This window comes from Corvus hawaiiensis, chromosome 1 (genome assembly GCF_020740725.1).
Source record: "Corvus hawaiiensis isolate bCorHaw1 chromosome 1, bCorHaw1.pri.cur, whole genome shotgun sequence".
Taxonomy (NCBI): Eukaryota; Metazoa; Chordata; class Aves; order Passeriformes; family Corvidae; genus Corvus; species Corvus hawaiiensis.
In genome coordinates, this window is record NC_063213.1 from 616624 (window position 1) to 630066 (window position 13443).

The 13443-nt window shown below is 51.8% G+C and overlaps 1 protein-coding gene across 2 annotated transcripts in view; it reads right to left on the minus strand.

Moving 5' to 3' along the window:
• The window catches only part of SMARCC1 (SWI/SNF related, matrix associated, actin dependent regulator of chromatin subfamily c member 1), a 65708-nt gene that overhangs the window by 3973 nt on the left and 48292 nt on the right, over positions 1-13443 (minus strand). For both annotated transcript variants that reach the window (XM_048300198.1, XM_048300109.1), the window contains 2 exons: positions 10991-11125; positions 6427-6685 (listed from right to left, as the gene is read on the minus strand). In XM_048300198.1, the coding sequence (XP_048156155.1) occupies positions 6427-6685; positions 10991-11125 (394 nt within the window). The remainder of the gene's footprint in view (positions 1-6426; positions 6686-10990; positions 11126-13443) is intronic.

Sequence of the window (13443 nt, forward strand, 5' to 3'; positions counted from 1 at the left end):
CTCCAGCTTGGGGCTGATACTTTAAAACCTCATTTGAGGGATGGTTTGGCATAATCCAATTCCATTTCCTTTAACACATGTCCATGGAGGGACAGTATTTAATGAGACAGGGATGGAAACGGCTCCTTCCCTTCAGGCAAGGGGGGAAATGAATGTGATGAACCCTCTGACACAACAAAGGCTCTGAACGCACATGAACAGCACCAGAGTCACACGGGGCTAAAGCTCTGCATTTGGGATCGAGCCAACACCTGGGCACAAACACCATTAACTCCTAGAGGAGAATCTCCAGGGACACCTCAGAGCCCCTTCCAGTGCTAAAGGGGCTCCAGGAGAGCTGCAGAGGGACTGGGGACAAGGCCTGGAAGGACAGGACACAGGGAATGGCTTCCCACTGCCAGGGGGATGGGATATTGGGAAACATCATCCAGTTCCAACCTCCCAAAGACTCAGAGACTTTGTAGCAGAAGAAGATATTCACAGCTACGAGGGGTGTTATTCACTGGCAAAATTAAGGTTGATCAGGGAATAAAAACATAAAAACTGGAATAACACAGCTGTGTTTGAAAGGCCCAGGAAAGCTGGGAACTGAGAAATTCCCAGCCTGGGAGCTGCCACCTGAAAGGAGCCTCAATAATTTGGGCATCCCTGAACACCACAGGCCTACGGGATTCTCTCTCACTAACGAAGTGATTAATATTAAAATCCCTTTTCTGAAACATCGGAAGCTGAATCAGACTTTACTACACACTGAGTGGCTTCACGTGAAATTCCAGCACTGGGCAAGAATTCCTTCAGGGAAAGGCTGTCAAACCCACAGGGACATGCAGCTTCAAGGATGTTTTGATATGCAAATCAACCCCAGTTGTGCTAAAATCACTGCTGAACAGAAATTAAATCTACTTTATAAAATGTCATTTCTTCATAAATGCAAAGTGTGCCCCTGGATCCCTGGCAGTGCCCAAGGCCAGGCTGGACATTGGGGCTGGGAGCAGCCTGGGACAGTGGGAGCTGTCCCTGCCCACGGCAGGGGTGGCACTGGATGGTCCTTAGGGTCCCTTCCCATCCAAACCATGGGATTCTACAACTCCCAACCTCCCAGCAATGCTCACTGGGAAGCTCCCTCCTTCCTGGACCATGGAGTCTCCCGAGCTGTTTTCCCTGTTAAACCTTGGAGGTTTAAAACCAAGCGGCACTGCTGGTTTGCTGGAGTTGTCCGTAAGCTGAGAAGCTCCTCTGTGTGGGGGTTTGGCTGCCCGTTTTTTCCCTTCCTGACACGGGATGCAACAATTTTACCTCAAAATGAGCTTAGGGAGCTGGCAGAGGAACAATCTCATCCCATCCCATCCCAGCTCCAAAACACCCAAGCTGAGAGTACCCAAGCACTGAACCCATCCAGAGTGGGATTAACCAAGGGAAATCACTGCTGCCACCATGGCAGAACCAAAGCCCTGCTCCTACACAGATGTTTTTTTCCAAGAGAAAGCGCTCCAAGACAGCGGCTCAAGCAGAAAATGTGGAAGTGTGACCTACATAGGGGGGAGAGCCGAGGAACAGCAGCTGTGGGAAAAGGTCCAGCCCAAAGGTTCAACACATCGAGATTTACCAGAATGAAAACCCCTCACAGGGAGGGGCTGGGCACCTTCTCCAGCACCCTCCCCTGTTACCAACGCAGCCTCACACTCCAGGGAATTGGGAGGAACGCCTTTAGAGGCTCTCCAAGGTATTTATCTCCATTAAAAAGCTTCTGCCTCTATTAAATCAGCACTTGAGGAGCACTGGGCTGATAAGCAGCCAGAGGGGTTTTGTTTTGATGCACGAGGCTTGGAGCTGATCCAAATGCTCCAGCACCTCTCCCTGTCCAGCCTTTGCAGGGAAAACCTGTGGACACAGCCAGTGCTCCGTGCAGGAGGGGCCTTTGGCGGGTGGGATTCCGGAGGGCACGGAGCAGCTCTGTGGGGATGAGCCTGGCTGACAACCTGCTCTCCTGCTGTTGAGGAGTTGTTTCCCAGCCCTGACATGGAAGAGGCAGAGAACACCGCCAGGGAATGCCGGCTGGCATTCCAAGGTGTGCTCCTTCCCACTGGGAACGGGTTTCACAGGCTCTGGGAATCCTGGAATGGTTTGGGTTGGAAGGAACCCTAAAGCTCAGCTCATTCAACCCCTGCCATGGGCAGGGATATTCCAACAGCAGATCCATCCTTCCCTCCACCCTCCCTCCCGCTGCCCCCCCAGCCAAGCACTGTGAATAATTAACCACAGTAACTCGTTTGGCCTCGTGTCTCCGGGAAGAAGAGGCAGAATTTCCACTTCACTGGCATCCAGCATTTCTGGCCCTCCCTCCGAGTGCCGCGCTCGGGCACCTCCAGGGCCGGAGCCGTGCCTGGGCTCACCATTCCGTGCCTCCCGGGAAGCACGTAGGAGACACTGGGAATACCTCGTGGGGAAGCTGCTGCTGTCACCCTCCCAGAGGAAAGGATCCTGCACCAAACATCCCCGGGAGCGCTCAGCCCCAGGAGCCGCTGCCTCTTGCCTGGGGCAGGTTTTTAAACAGCCAAACTGCAGAGAGCCCAACGTGGTGCCAGTGTTCCTGTGCCACCGACCTCCCTCACACCTTCAACCCCAAATTACCCCCAGGTTACAATGCTGTGGATCAGCTCCAACCCCATGCACCACCCCATGACTTGGATTTCCTTTCATCCCACTGCTCCCTGCACCTCCCCAGCAAACTCTGTACATCTGATGGAGAAACAGGAAGCACTGACAGCTGTTAGGGAGTATTTACCTAAAGCAAGTGAACTCAAAATCCTTATCTGTACCCAAAAAAAAAACCCCTGGAATAGTCACCAGCCCAATAAGGAAGCAAATAGCATCCAGGAACTTAATTTAAACCTACAAATAATGAAATGCTCAGCAGCTGAAAAACCACAAGCTCAAAATTCCTGACAAAGTATTTTTTTTGAGTATTTCAACCATTGACAGAAAATGGAGCAAAATATATCAGGGAAAGGTTATTAAGTTGCTCATCCAGCTGTGGTGGGAAGTGTATCCTGCCCTCCTCATTCCATTTCTGCCTTAGGTCAGAGATGATTTACCAGGTGAAAATTCCACCCGAAGGAAGAGTTAATAATGACAGCTACTAATTCCCAGCTATCTCTCTTCCTCCAAGAATTTCCAGAAGTTTCCCGTAGTCCACACCACGAGTATCACCAGAACCAGGAGTTCTCATCCCACTGATCACCAGCCCAGAGCTCAAACAGAAATCAATGAAGTGCCATGGGAAGAAACTGGGAATTTTATTTCCCGTTATAATGACAAGGTGCAGCTTTTCACAGTGAAACTGGAATCCAATTTTTTCCCCCTATTCTAAAAGTTTTCATTCCAGGGCAAAGGGGAGAACAAAATAAGCTCAGGGAAGATGAATCTACGGTCCAGCAGAGCCAGACATGGTCCTGCCAAGGAGAAATGGGTGACCCTCAGCTGGAGATGTTCTCCAGATGGCTCCAGCCCAACCCTCCACTGGAGATGTTCTCCACCACCATGTCCAGACTGACATCTGAGCTAAAAACCACATTTCTGGGAAAAGCCTCACTTTTAGTTAAGAGATTGACTTAACTGTTTCTGCCCCCGAGTCCAGATGAGCCGTGAGCAGGAATTTATCTTCCTCTCTTCCCTCCCCAAATGCCATCTCAGATCCTTTCCTCCCTTTGCTTCCCACCATCCCTTCAGCTCTCGTCAGTCACTCCAAGGAACCGACCTTGGTTCTGTTCACGGTCTGCTGAGCCCACGGCTGCACTTCCAGCTGCTATTGAGGTCAGAACCTGTCTGAAACCACCAGAGAGCACCGAGGTAAGGGCTGGAGTGACACCCAGCCAGCTGAGCAGGAACTGTGCAGGTACTGCCAGCCCAGCTGCCCCATGGTGCTCCTGGATCACTCTCAGGGGTTTGGGAGTTTCTTCTCCCCATCTCAGGCAGTGTCCAAGGCCAGGCTGGACATTGGGGCTTGGAGCAGCCTGGGACAGTGGAAGGTGTCCCTGTCCATGGCAGGAGGTGGCACCGGGTGATTTTCGAGGTCCAACCCAAACCATTCCAGGACTCCATGATCTCCTCACTCACCAAAATTTGGGATCTCCCCCTAGGCTGCAGGAGACTCAGGGGCAGACCCAGTGAGGGAACTCACAGGTGTAGGGTGAGCAAGGTGAAGTTCACCAGTTTGCCATTTTCTCTCCATGCCCTCAAGTCAGAATAACTCTGCTGTGCAGCCAAGGAGCTTTGGCACCTGTGGCCTTCCCAGGCACTCCTAACAAACTGCCACTGAAGAAGTCAAGGAAACGAGCCCCTTCTGCTTTCCAGGAAAGATCAGCTGGGCTGTGGCTGGAGACAGAGCAGTTTGCTCCAAACTCTGAGCAGGCCTCCAACTCTTCCCTTCACAGAAGCATCAAACCAGAGAACTGTCAGAGGAGGTGAGGGCAAATCCCGGTGCTGGGGGCGTGTGGAATGGGACAGCTCTGGATGCTGCTGTGGGAGCCAGGAGTGCTGAGCCTCAGCCAGGGCTCTGCTGCCCTCAGCCAGGGGAGGTGCTGCTGGAAAAGTCAATCTATCGACCAGCTTTAATCAAACCTGAAAGAGAGATGTTCTGACTAATTAACAGAGCCACATTCCCTGTTCCTGCTCCGGGAGGGACCCCTGGGAATGCAGAGCCCGGGTGGCTGCGAGGGGCTGGAGTAACACGGGGCTGTGTGAGCCAAGGATGGGAGCACATCAGAAAGCAGGAGTTATCAGCTCCCCAGAGAATAAACACAACAATGCTTTAATCTTGTCCCAGTCCCCACAGCAGCATGGAAGGAGAGCTGTGTATGGATGTGCCAGGATTGCCTCCTTTACTCCGTTCCCCATTTGCCAGTTTTCCCTTTCCAGGTTATTCCTTCACAGCCACGTGAGCAGCCCTGAGCTGTCCACACCCCACAACAGACACACTGAGCCAGCATGTTAAATCTGAGTCTAAAGCTAGACCATGTTTTATCACACTCACAATCCAATTCCAGCAAAACCCAAACCAGCTCCCAGGGATTTTTGTCCACAGCGAACCCAGGAACTCCCTGAGCCTTAAAAACGGAGTGAGCCTGAGCCTCACCAGACAAGTCTTCCCTTCCTGCCCAGTCACCAGTCCTCTGCCCCTGCTGAGGGAATCCACTTTGATCACTCTGCAGATCCAGTTGGATTAGTGCCCATTTTCCTGGTCACCTGCAAATCCTGCTGTTTCCTGTGCCCTTCTGCTCCTTCCCAAATCAAATGCTTTTTGTCTCAAGAGGAAAACTCAAGTTCCTGCAGCTTCCTGTTGCCACGTTCTATCTGGATTATGACACTCAAACTTTCCAGCTTCTTCAGCAGCTGCCTATGAAAAATCTTCCAAAATACTTTTGGCTAATAACTGATCAGGTCTTCTTCTGGAGCAGGTTTTGGTCAAGCTCCTTGGCTGTGTCCAGTCCCACAACCAGATTCCCATGTGCCAGACACCATTATTCAATTTTAAATTACCATTTCAACAACCTTTAGCAAGTAAAAGCTGCCAATTCACATCAGCACCTGATCATCCCACCCTCTGGAATCAGGAGTATCTCCCCCCTTGGAGATACCCAATCCTCAGCAGGACAAGTCCCCTACCAGCAGGACAGGCTGCACTGGACACTTCCAGGTGACCCCTCTGACCAACACGGTCCTGTGACCCTCCCCTGGCATCAAACACATCCAGGCAGGACACAGCAACCTCTCACAGTCAGGTCTCCTGCCAAAGGAAGTTCCTTAAGGAGCTTCTGCTGCTTGTCCCAGTCTCTTAACTTCCGTGCCATGAACTGGAGAATTTGAGGAATGATTGTTTTTGAAGGAGCATCTGCTCAGATCACCAAAACAAGTCTAGAGAAATACAAATAACCTAAAAACATCTGGAAGTGCTTGGGGCAGCTTCACATTTCACTTGACTTTAGAGCCTGACTGTCCCAGGCAGGGGACTCCCAGCCCTGCTGGACAATCTGCTCTGGGGCTGATGAACCTCCCAGGGAAAAAAAAAGGTGTTTTCCTGTGGCTGGAAGGAATTTCTCATGTTTGTGCCCACTGCCTCCCACCCTGGTGCTGCTGGGGGGAGCCTGGCCCTCCCTCATTCCCAACTTTTGGGGTTCACACCCTCCATAAGACACCACCTCCTCAAACTCCATCCACACATCCAGAATGGGGTAAAAGCTCCAAAATGAACCTGCAGAACAAGCAAAGCTCATCCTTCCAGCCAGCCGTGTCTGACAGTGGCACCATTACAAACCAGTAACCCAGACCAGCCATCACCCCTCGGGCAGCCTCCCCTGGCAGCTCCTCTCCCTCTGGGCTCACTCCTACAGGGATTCACGGCAGGAATTCCCTGCTCCCGGCTCTTACCTGGCTGAGGTGGGTGAGGAGGTGGCATCTGGTGGTGCATCATGGGGTAGGGCGGGGGCTGCTGGTGGGGCAGCAGCCCTGGGTGTGCTGGTGCCCCCAGGGGGTTCATGCCAGGCCCGCTGGGGTGCTGGTGGGGCTGCTGGGGGTTCTGGCTGTGCTGCTGCTCCATTTGCTGGCGAGCCCTTAGCTCGGCGTACTTGAGCTGCTCCATGTGGAAGTTCTGCCTCTCGGTCAGCAGCTGCTGCCTCTGCTGCTCCAGCTGTGCCAGAAGGGGACAGAAGGCACAGGCAAGTTAGGAAGGATGCATTTCAAACGTGTTCCTACCAACCAGACGGGGGCTGGGCTGGAAGGAGCCTCTCATTCCAACCCCACCAAACCCAAATCGAACACCTGTCCTGTGGATGTTTGCAGCAGGTTCTGGGAAAGGCTCCAGAGCTTCTTCCAGCTGGAACACAGGGACTCACCTTGTTCTGTCCCAAAACCTCTCAGCAACACAGCTCGTTACTCACAGAGCTCTGCACTGAGAACTCAGCCCTAATGCAGCTCTGGAAGAAACCGGGGCTTTCTCTCTCCATGTTCTGCATGCTGGAATGAGGGAGAACAGGAAACTCAAGGAGTTTTCTAGGCAAGCCCAAAGCAGAACGTGTGTGCAGCTGCAGGAGCTTGGGGATCACAGGCAGGAGCCTTCTCCATCCTCTGAGTGCAGGAATTGGATGCCACAGCAGCCAGACACCAGTCGTTTGCACTATTAAGAGCTTTATGTAAAAAACCTAGACCAATTAACATCAAATAGGCTACTTTGATTAATTATGAAATCGTGTAGAGAGTGAGACCTGAGCAACCTGGCCTAGGGAAGGTGCCCCTGCCCTGGGTGGAACTGGATGATCCTGAAGAACCTTCCAACCCAAACCAGTCTGGAATTCCATGAAAAGACAAAAAAGCTACAGAAAGCATTTCCTACTATTGGGCATTTGTTTGATGGATCAGTGTCCTGGCGAAGGAAGTGGAATTTGACTTATTTAAGGAATATTGACACATTCCCACATTATAACTCTTGGACAACCAGACCTGGGGTCGCGTGACTCACTTACAAATATTCAATGAGTGTTTTAAGGTAGAGACTGTAATTCAGCTGAAAAGCAGGTTGCCAAGGAGACTCTCACCTAGCACGAGTTCTCCAAAAATCCCAAAGCTCCCTCAGTACTCGGTGTTGGCAGCCTGGCTGCTGACAAGGCAGGGATGGGGAGCGGGAAGGGAGCTCCACAGAGCCGCCATTCAGCAGCCCCAGAAGGGCCGAGCTCATGAATTAAACATGCTCCTGGCCGGGGTGGAGCGGCTGCTGCAGGCCCACAATGGCATTATTCATGCTGCCCTGGCTCCTTTCTCCTCGGACACGCTGATACGCTGAGGGAAGCACCCGATCAATCCACCCCACCGGGGAAATGGGGCGTGTGGGGAAACATTCCCGAGGTGGCAGACAGCTGGGAGAGGAACTCCTGCAAATGACCCCAAACAAAGGCTCAGGCAACACTTTTTTATTCCTTTAAGACCCTTTTGTGGCCCGCATTGCTCTCTTCGGGCACCCCATCCCGCTACAGTTTAAAAGAGTCCTTACAAGGATGCCCAAACAGCAGCCAGTGCCTGAAAATTCACATTTGAGTATGGAAAGCCAGGGGAAACTTCCCCTCTATACAATCCCTATGCTTGGGATGAGGACAGACAGTTGGACAGGGGATAAAAAGGCACAGAAAGACAAGTTATAACATGAGCTGGTGTAAAGCTGAGCCAAGTTTAAGCTTGGGCTCTCGTACAGAGCCCAAACCCCTGGTTCTGTACCAGGCTCTGTCACCACCTCAGACACAACCCCTGGCTGTACACCCGGACTGGCATTAAAACAACTGCAGCAACGCATTTTCCAGTGGGAACTCCATCAGTAACTTACAGCTGCTCCCCAGTCTCAGTCATTCCTGCAGCTGGAATGAGGCAGGAGAGAGGCTGAGAACCTTCACCAAGGCCAGCTCCTGTCACCTGCCCCAGAATCCCAGAGTGCCTGCGTTGGGAGGGTCTGGAGCCCATCCAGTCCAACCCCTGCCTGGGCAGGGGCACCTGGAGCAGGTGACACAGGAACGTGTCCAGGGGGTTTGGGATCCCTCTGGAGAGGGAGACTCCAGGCCCCCCTGGGCAGCTGTTCCAGGGCTCTGCCCCTCCTCCATGGAAAGAGGCTCTTCCTCCTGCTGAGCTGGAACTTGCTGTGTTTTGGTTTGTGGCCACTGCTCCTTGTCCTGTCACTGAGCAGAGTCTGGGACCATCCTCTGGCAGCCCTGGGGGAGATTTGTGTGGATTGATGGGATCCCCTCTGAGCCTTCCCTTGTGCAGACTGACCAGGCCCAGCTCCTGCAGTCTCTGCTCATCAGAGATGCTCCAAAGCCCTGAACATCTCTCTGGCCCCTGCTGGACCCTCTCCCACAGCGTCTCCCTACAGAACCCTGCTCAGGAAATCAGCTGGGATTCAGGGAGGTGGTTCTGGGTGTTACACCTGACAATCCCCCAATATCCAACACCCACTTCTGTACTGTTGTAAAAGCGATGCACCAGGAGGGGCAACTACAAGCATTTAATGTTCCCTAATACAACACATCACTGTGCTACAGCTTTATCTCCAGCACAGAACTTCCTTTCAGCAGGAATTTCCCCATGGAAAGGGTGCTCAGGCCTTGCCAGGGGCTGCCCAGGGAGATTTGGAGTCCCTATCCCTGGAGGAGTCCCAGGAAGGCCTGGAGGTGGCACTGGGTGCTCTGGGCTGGGGACAAGGGGGGCATTGAGCACAGGCTGGACTCCATGGACTGGGAGGGCTTTTCCAGCCTCAGGGATTCAGGGATTCCTCCCTGAACAGAACCAGCAAAGCTTCAGGTGCCATTAGAAATTCTGGGTCGGCAAAGCTCCACCAACAGGCCCCTGGTTTGCCACACTCAGCACTGGCAGCGCTGACACTGCTCAGCTCAAACACAAATAAATGTGCTTTGCCTGAAATGTAACACCCTCCAGTCTGCAGCACTGACTCCTGTCAACACTCACAATCCCTGCTCCTTCCCTGCAAGGAGAAGCCAGGGCAGCAGGAGCGACAGGCACAGTGTGCAATGGCAACAAGGAGCTTTTTCTGCTTTAATTATTCCACTAAATATCCACAATGACAGGTGAAAAGACCGAATTTAACCACCAGGAAGCCAAGGGGAAAATCTGTATGCACATTTTTAAAAAGGGAAATGTCATATGCCTCAAAAGGGAGGAAAAAACCCCTCCCTGTCACTAATGGAATATATCCCCCAAAGAAAGAATCTACGGGGAACCTTTCCAAAAGAGTTAGGTCCATTTCCTGAGCTGCCAATCAAATACAGACTGAAACGGTAGAGGATGTGGAGCAATCCAGAAATTCCTGCTGACATCCTGCTCCAAGAGAAGTCCACATCTTGTCGAACTCCATCAGTGTGATTAGGGGGAGCTTTGCACTGGAAAAGAGGTTCTCCATGGACAGGGTGGCCAGGCTCCCCAGGGATGCGGCCACGGCATCAGGCCTGGCACAGTTCAGGGAATGTCTGCATGATGCTCTTGCTCACATGGTTTAGTTTGAGGTTCTGTGAGCAGCAGAGTTGGACCCAATGCCCTTCCCAGCCTGGGCTATGATTCCATGGATGCCAAATGGGGATAATTCCATTGCATTCACACAGAAGGGCAAATGTGGAAATCCCTGGAATGATGAATCAACATCTTCAACCCATCTGGAGTAACTGTCTACTCACAACAATGAGGCAGCTAAGAAAAAATACATTTAAAAATGGCCATTCTGATAAAAATGAGATTTTGAGTCATCTTTCGAGCAGCCAGAGAGGAAGCACTTCTCCAAAGCCTCTGGCAGTACATGTGACACAACTCCTCGTAATTCCTGAGTAATCCAGGCCCAGGCAGCACCTCTCCATGTCCTGACCTCACTCCTCCCCTGCCTTCCCCTCTCCTGAAGCTGCTGCTGCCTTCCCGGCTCAGGCAAACACATCATCAGCACCACCACCACAAATGAGGCTGTCACACCTGAGCATTCCCCTTCCACCTCCACACCCCACTTCCAGGGCTTTCCCACGAGCTGCTCAGAATGCCCCCAAAAACCTGAACCATCTCCTTGGAACTGACTCTTCCCCTGGGTCGGGGGAAAGGCAGACAGGGCTGGTTCCCCTCCTAGGGAAGGAAGGGTTCCACCCATTTCACTCCTCCAGGGAAAAGCTGTTCTTAGGTCAGATATAATCCACGTGAAAAGGCCACCTAAAGGCTCAATTCCACGTTCCTGCTTGGAATGAGGATGAGGAAGCAAACCCAGGACACCCCCAGTGTGCTGCTTATGGAATAGACAAAACACTGGATGAAGGAGGAAAGGGCTCAAAAGCCACTGTGGGAAGGAATCATGGATTCCAGCTGAAGGAGAAGGAAATAAAGGAGAGGACAGGAGCTGCTAGTTTTCCACGTTGGCACACACAGATCTTTGCAGTGACAGATGTAATCCCAAATTCCCACTTACTGCCTCTTTCTCCCGGTCCATGATGGTTTCCAGCTCCTCAAAGTGGCGAAGTTTTATCTCCAGCTTCTTCATCTGAGTTTCCACCAAAAGGGCCACCAGGGACTTGATCTTCCTTTCCTCCACGGCCGCCAGGTGCTGGGGATGAAACACAGGGGTTGTTCTGGGAAGCTGGGCACAATAAGGGGCTGGGAGGGAGGGAATCATCCAGCTTCAGCCACCCTGCTCCGCTTCTGGACAGAAAACAGGGAATTAGACTATAAATCTTATGCTGGGAACCAGAGGCCCTTGGAAGATTATGAAGCTTTTAATCAAATAAATAGGTGTGAAGGTTTCCTACAGGAGCTGTGGAGGATGCTCAGAGCAATCCAGCTCTGCCTCGGAGCCTTCCCAGCACTGGGCACAGGGAGCACTTCCAGTGGGAATGCAAATGAGGGAGAAAGGTTGGTTCAGTGGAGTCAGCTGTGGGTCACCCAAAAAGCTCCCAGCAGGACACACACGAGAGGCTGTGACCCAGAATGACCCCCAAGCAGGGAGATGGCACTGCCATGTCTTTGCCATTAAAATAGTTTTTGCTCAAGTAAAGCGCACGTGGATTCTTTATAAGGCTTTAGCTTCATCCCATTTATACACACACATAAATAACACCAGGGGTCTGTGTATATATATATTTGATACATGAGACAGCCAGGGAAGTGTTTCACACCCTCAGAGTGTGACAAGTGTGGTCATGATGCTTTTAGTCGTTTTTATAAAAACCTGCTGCTCAGAACGAGAACGCCCTGAGAAGGCACCCGCCGTGTCCTGCCTGGGGGCTCTGTGCTCACAGGCACACACGTTCCCACCGTGTCCAAGCCTTCCTGACACATCCAAGGCCTGGGAGCAAGGAGGGCTGGGCTGTCAGAAGGGAAAGGTGAGGCCTGAGGGGAAGAAGGAAAAAAGGAAAAGCAGGAGGCTCATCTAGCCCCAGCTGCAAACAGACCCTGACCGAGGGAGCTGGGCCCCAAGCTGCCTCAGAACTGGGACAAACACCAAGCTGGAGGAAAGCACCATTAAAAACCTCCTTGTAAAACCCTGATTATAACCAGAATTTCTCAAACCCATGTGATACTGTGCCATTTGACAGCATTCACCTCCCTGACCCACCAGCAGTGAAGGAGGGTTCAGTAAATGTGGGTAAATGCACTCCTGGCTCTAAAGTAAATTTTAAATCAGGTCTGAGAGAACCAGAGTGACTCCAACCTCATCCAACAGCACATCCCCGTGAAATTCCATCAGCTGTTCCAAAACTGACCAAAGTGCTGCACACAAAATAATGAAACAATGCTGACAGAACAGGGAATTTCATGTCAAGTAACACTGTTTAGTAAAATAAACTCGTTTGTGTGAAAATTCAGAGTGAGGGAAGCACCTGGTGATACAGAGTCTTCTACCAAACACTTCACTCTGTGTCACACGTGCAATTTTAATAATGAAATGGGATTAACAGCAAATCAAAGCACATGATTAGGTAAAGGACAGGTCTCAAAATACACCTTAGAAAGGAAATTATCCCTGAAGTTTTTCCTAGAGAGACTCAAAGAGGCTGTTCCCCAGCCTGACATTACCTGAGCTTTCCGTGGACAAGGGACAAATCCCTACAGCTGCAGCTGAGGAAAACCAGGAACACAAATTCAGTGGTAATTTGAAATGCCTGATAAACCCATCACTGCACCAGCCTTGAGTCACAAATGAGCAAGTGATCCTAAAGGGCTTTTCCAGCCTAAATGGTTCTATAAAAAATAATCACGGAATGCATGAATGGTTTGGGTGGGAAGAGACCTTAAGGATCATCCAGTGCCACCCCTGCCACTGTCCCAGGCTGCTCCAAGCCCCAATGTCCAGCCTGGCCTTGGGCACTGCCAGGGATCCAGGGGCAGCCACAGCTGCTCTGGGCACCCTGTGCCAGGGCCTGCCCACCCTTACAGCCCATTCTTTCCCACTATCCCATCCAGCCCTGCCCTCTGGCAGAGGAAAGCCATTCCCTGGGTCCTGTCCCTCCATCCCAAGTCCCTCTCCAGCTCTCCTGGAGCCCCACTGCATCACTGGGATCAGCAGTGATCCTTCTAGGAATGATCTCTTCAGTCCCAGCCAACTCCCAGCAGGAATTCAGGGAGGTCTGTCTGGCAGGAGGTCAAACTGGGACCAGAACAGTTGTTTTGGGAAGGGGAAGTGGTGGATGAAGAGCAGAAGTTCTGCAGCTCAGTCCCAGCTGGAGCAGAGCAGGAGCAGCACAGGACAGGATCCAGCAAGGACACTTCTGCACAGAAAGGAAAAAACCAGCTCACACTGGCTTTCCATTGGGAGGAAAATGAGCAGAAGGGAGTTAAATTCTGATGGTGTTTGTTCAGAAACCAGAACCCGTAAAAACACATTTTAACTGTTGCTCTCTACGAAATACAGAGTCTCACCCTGAA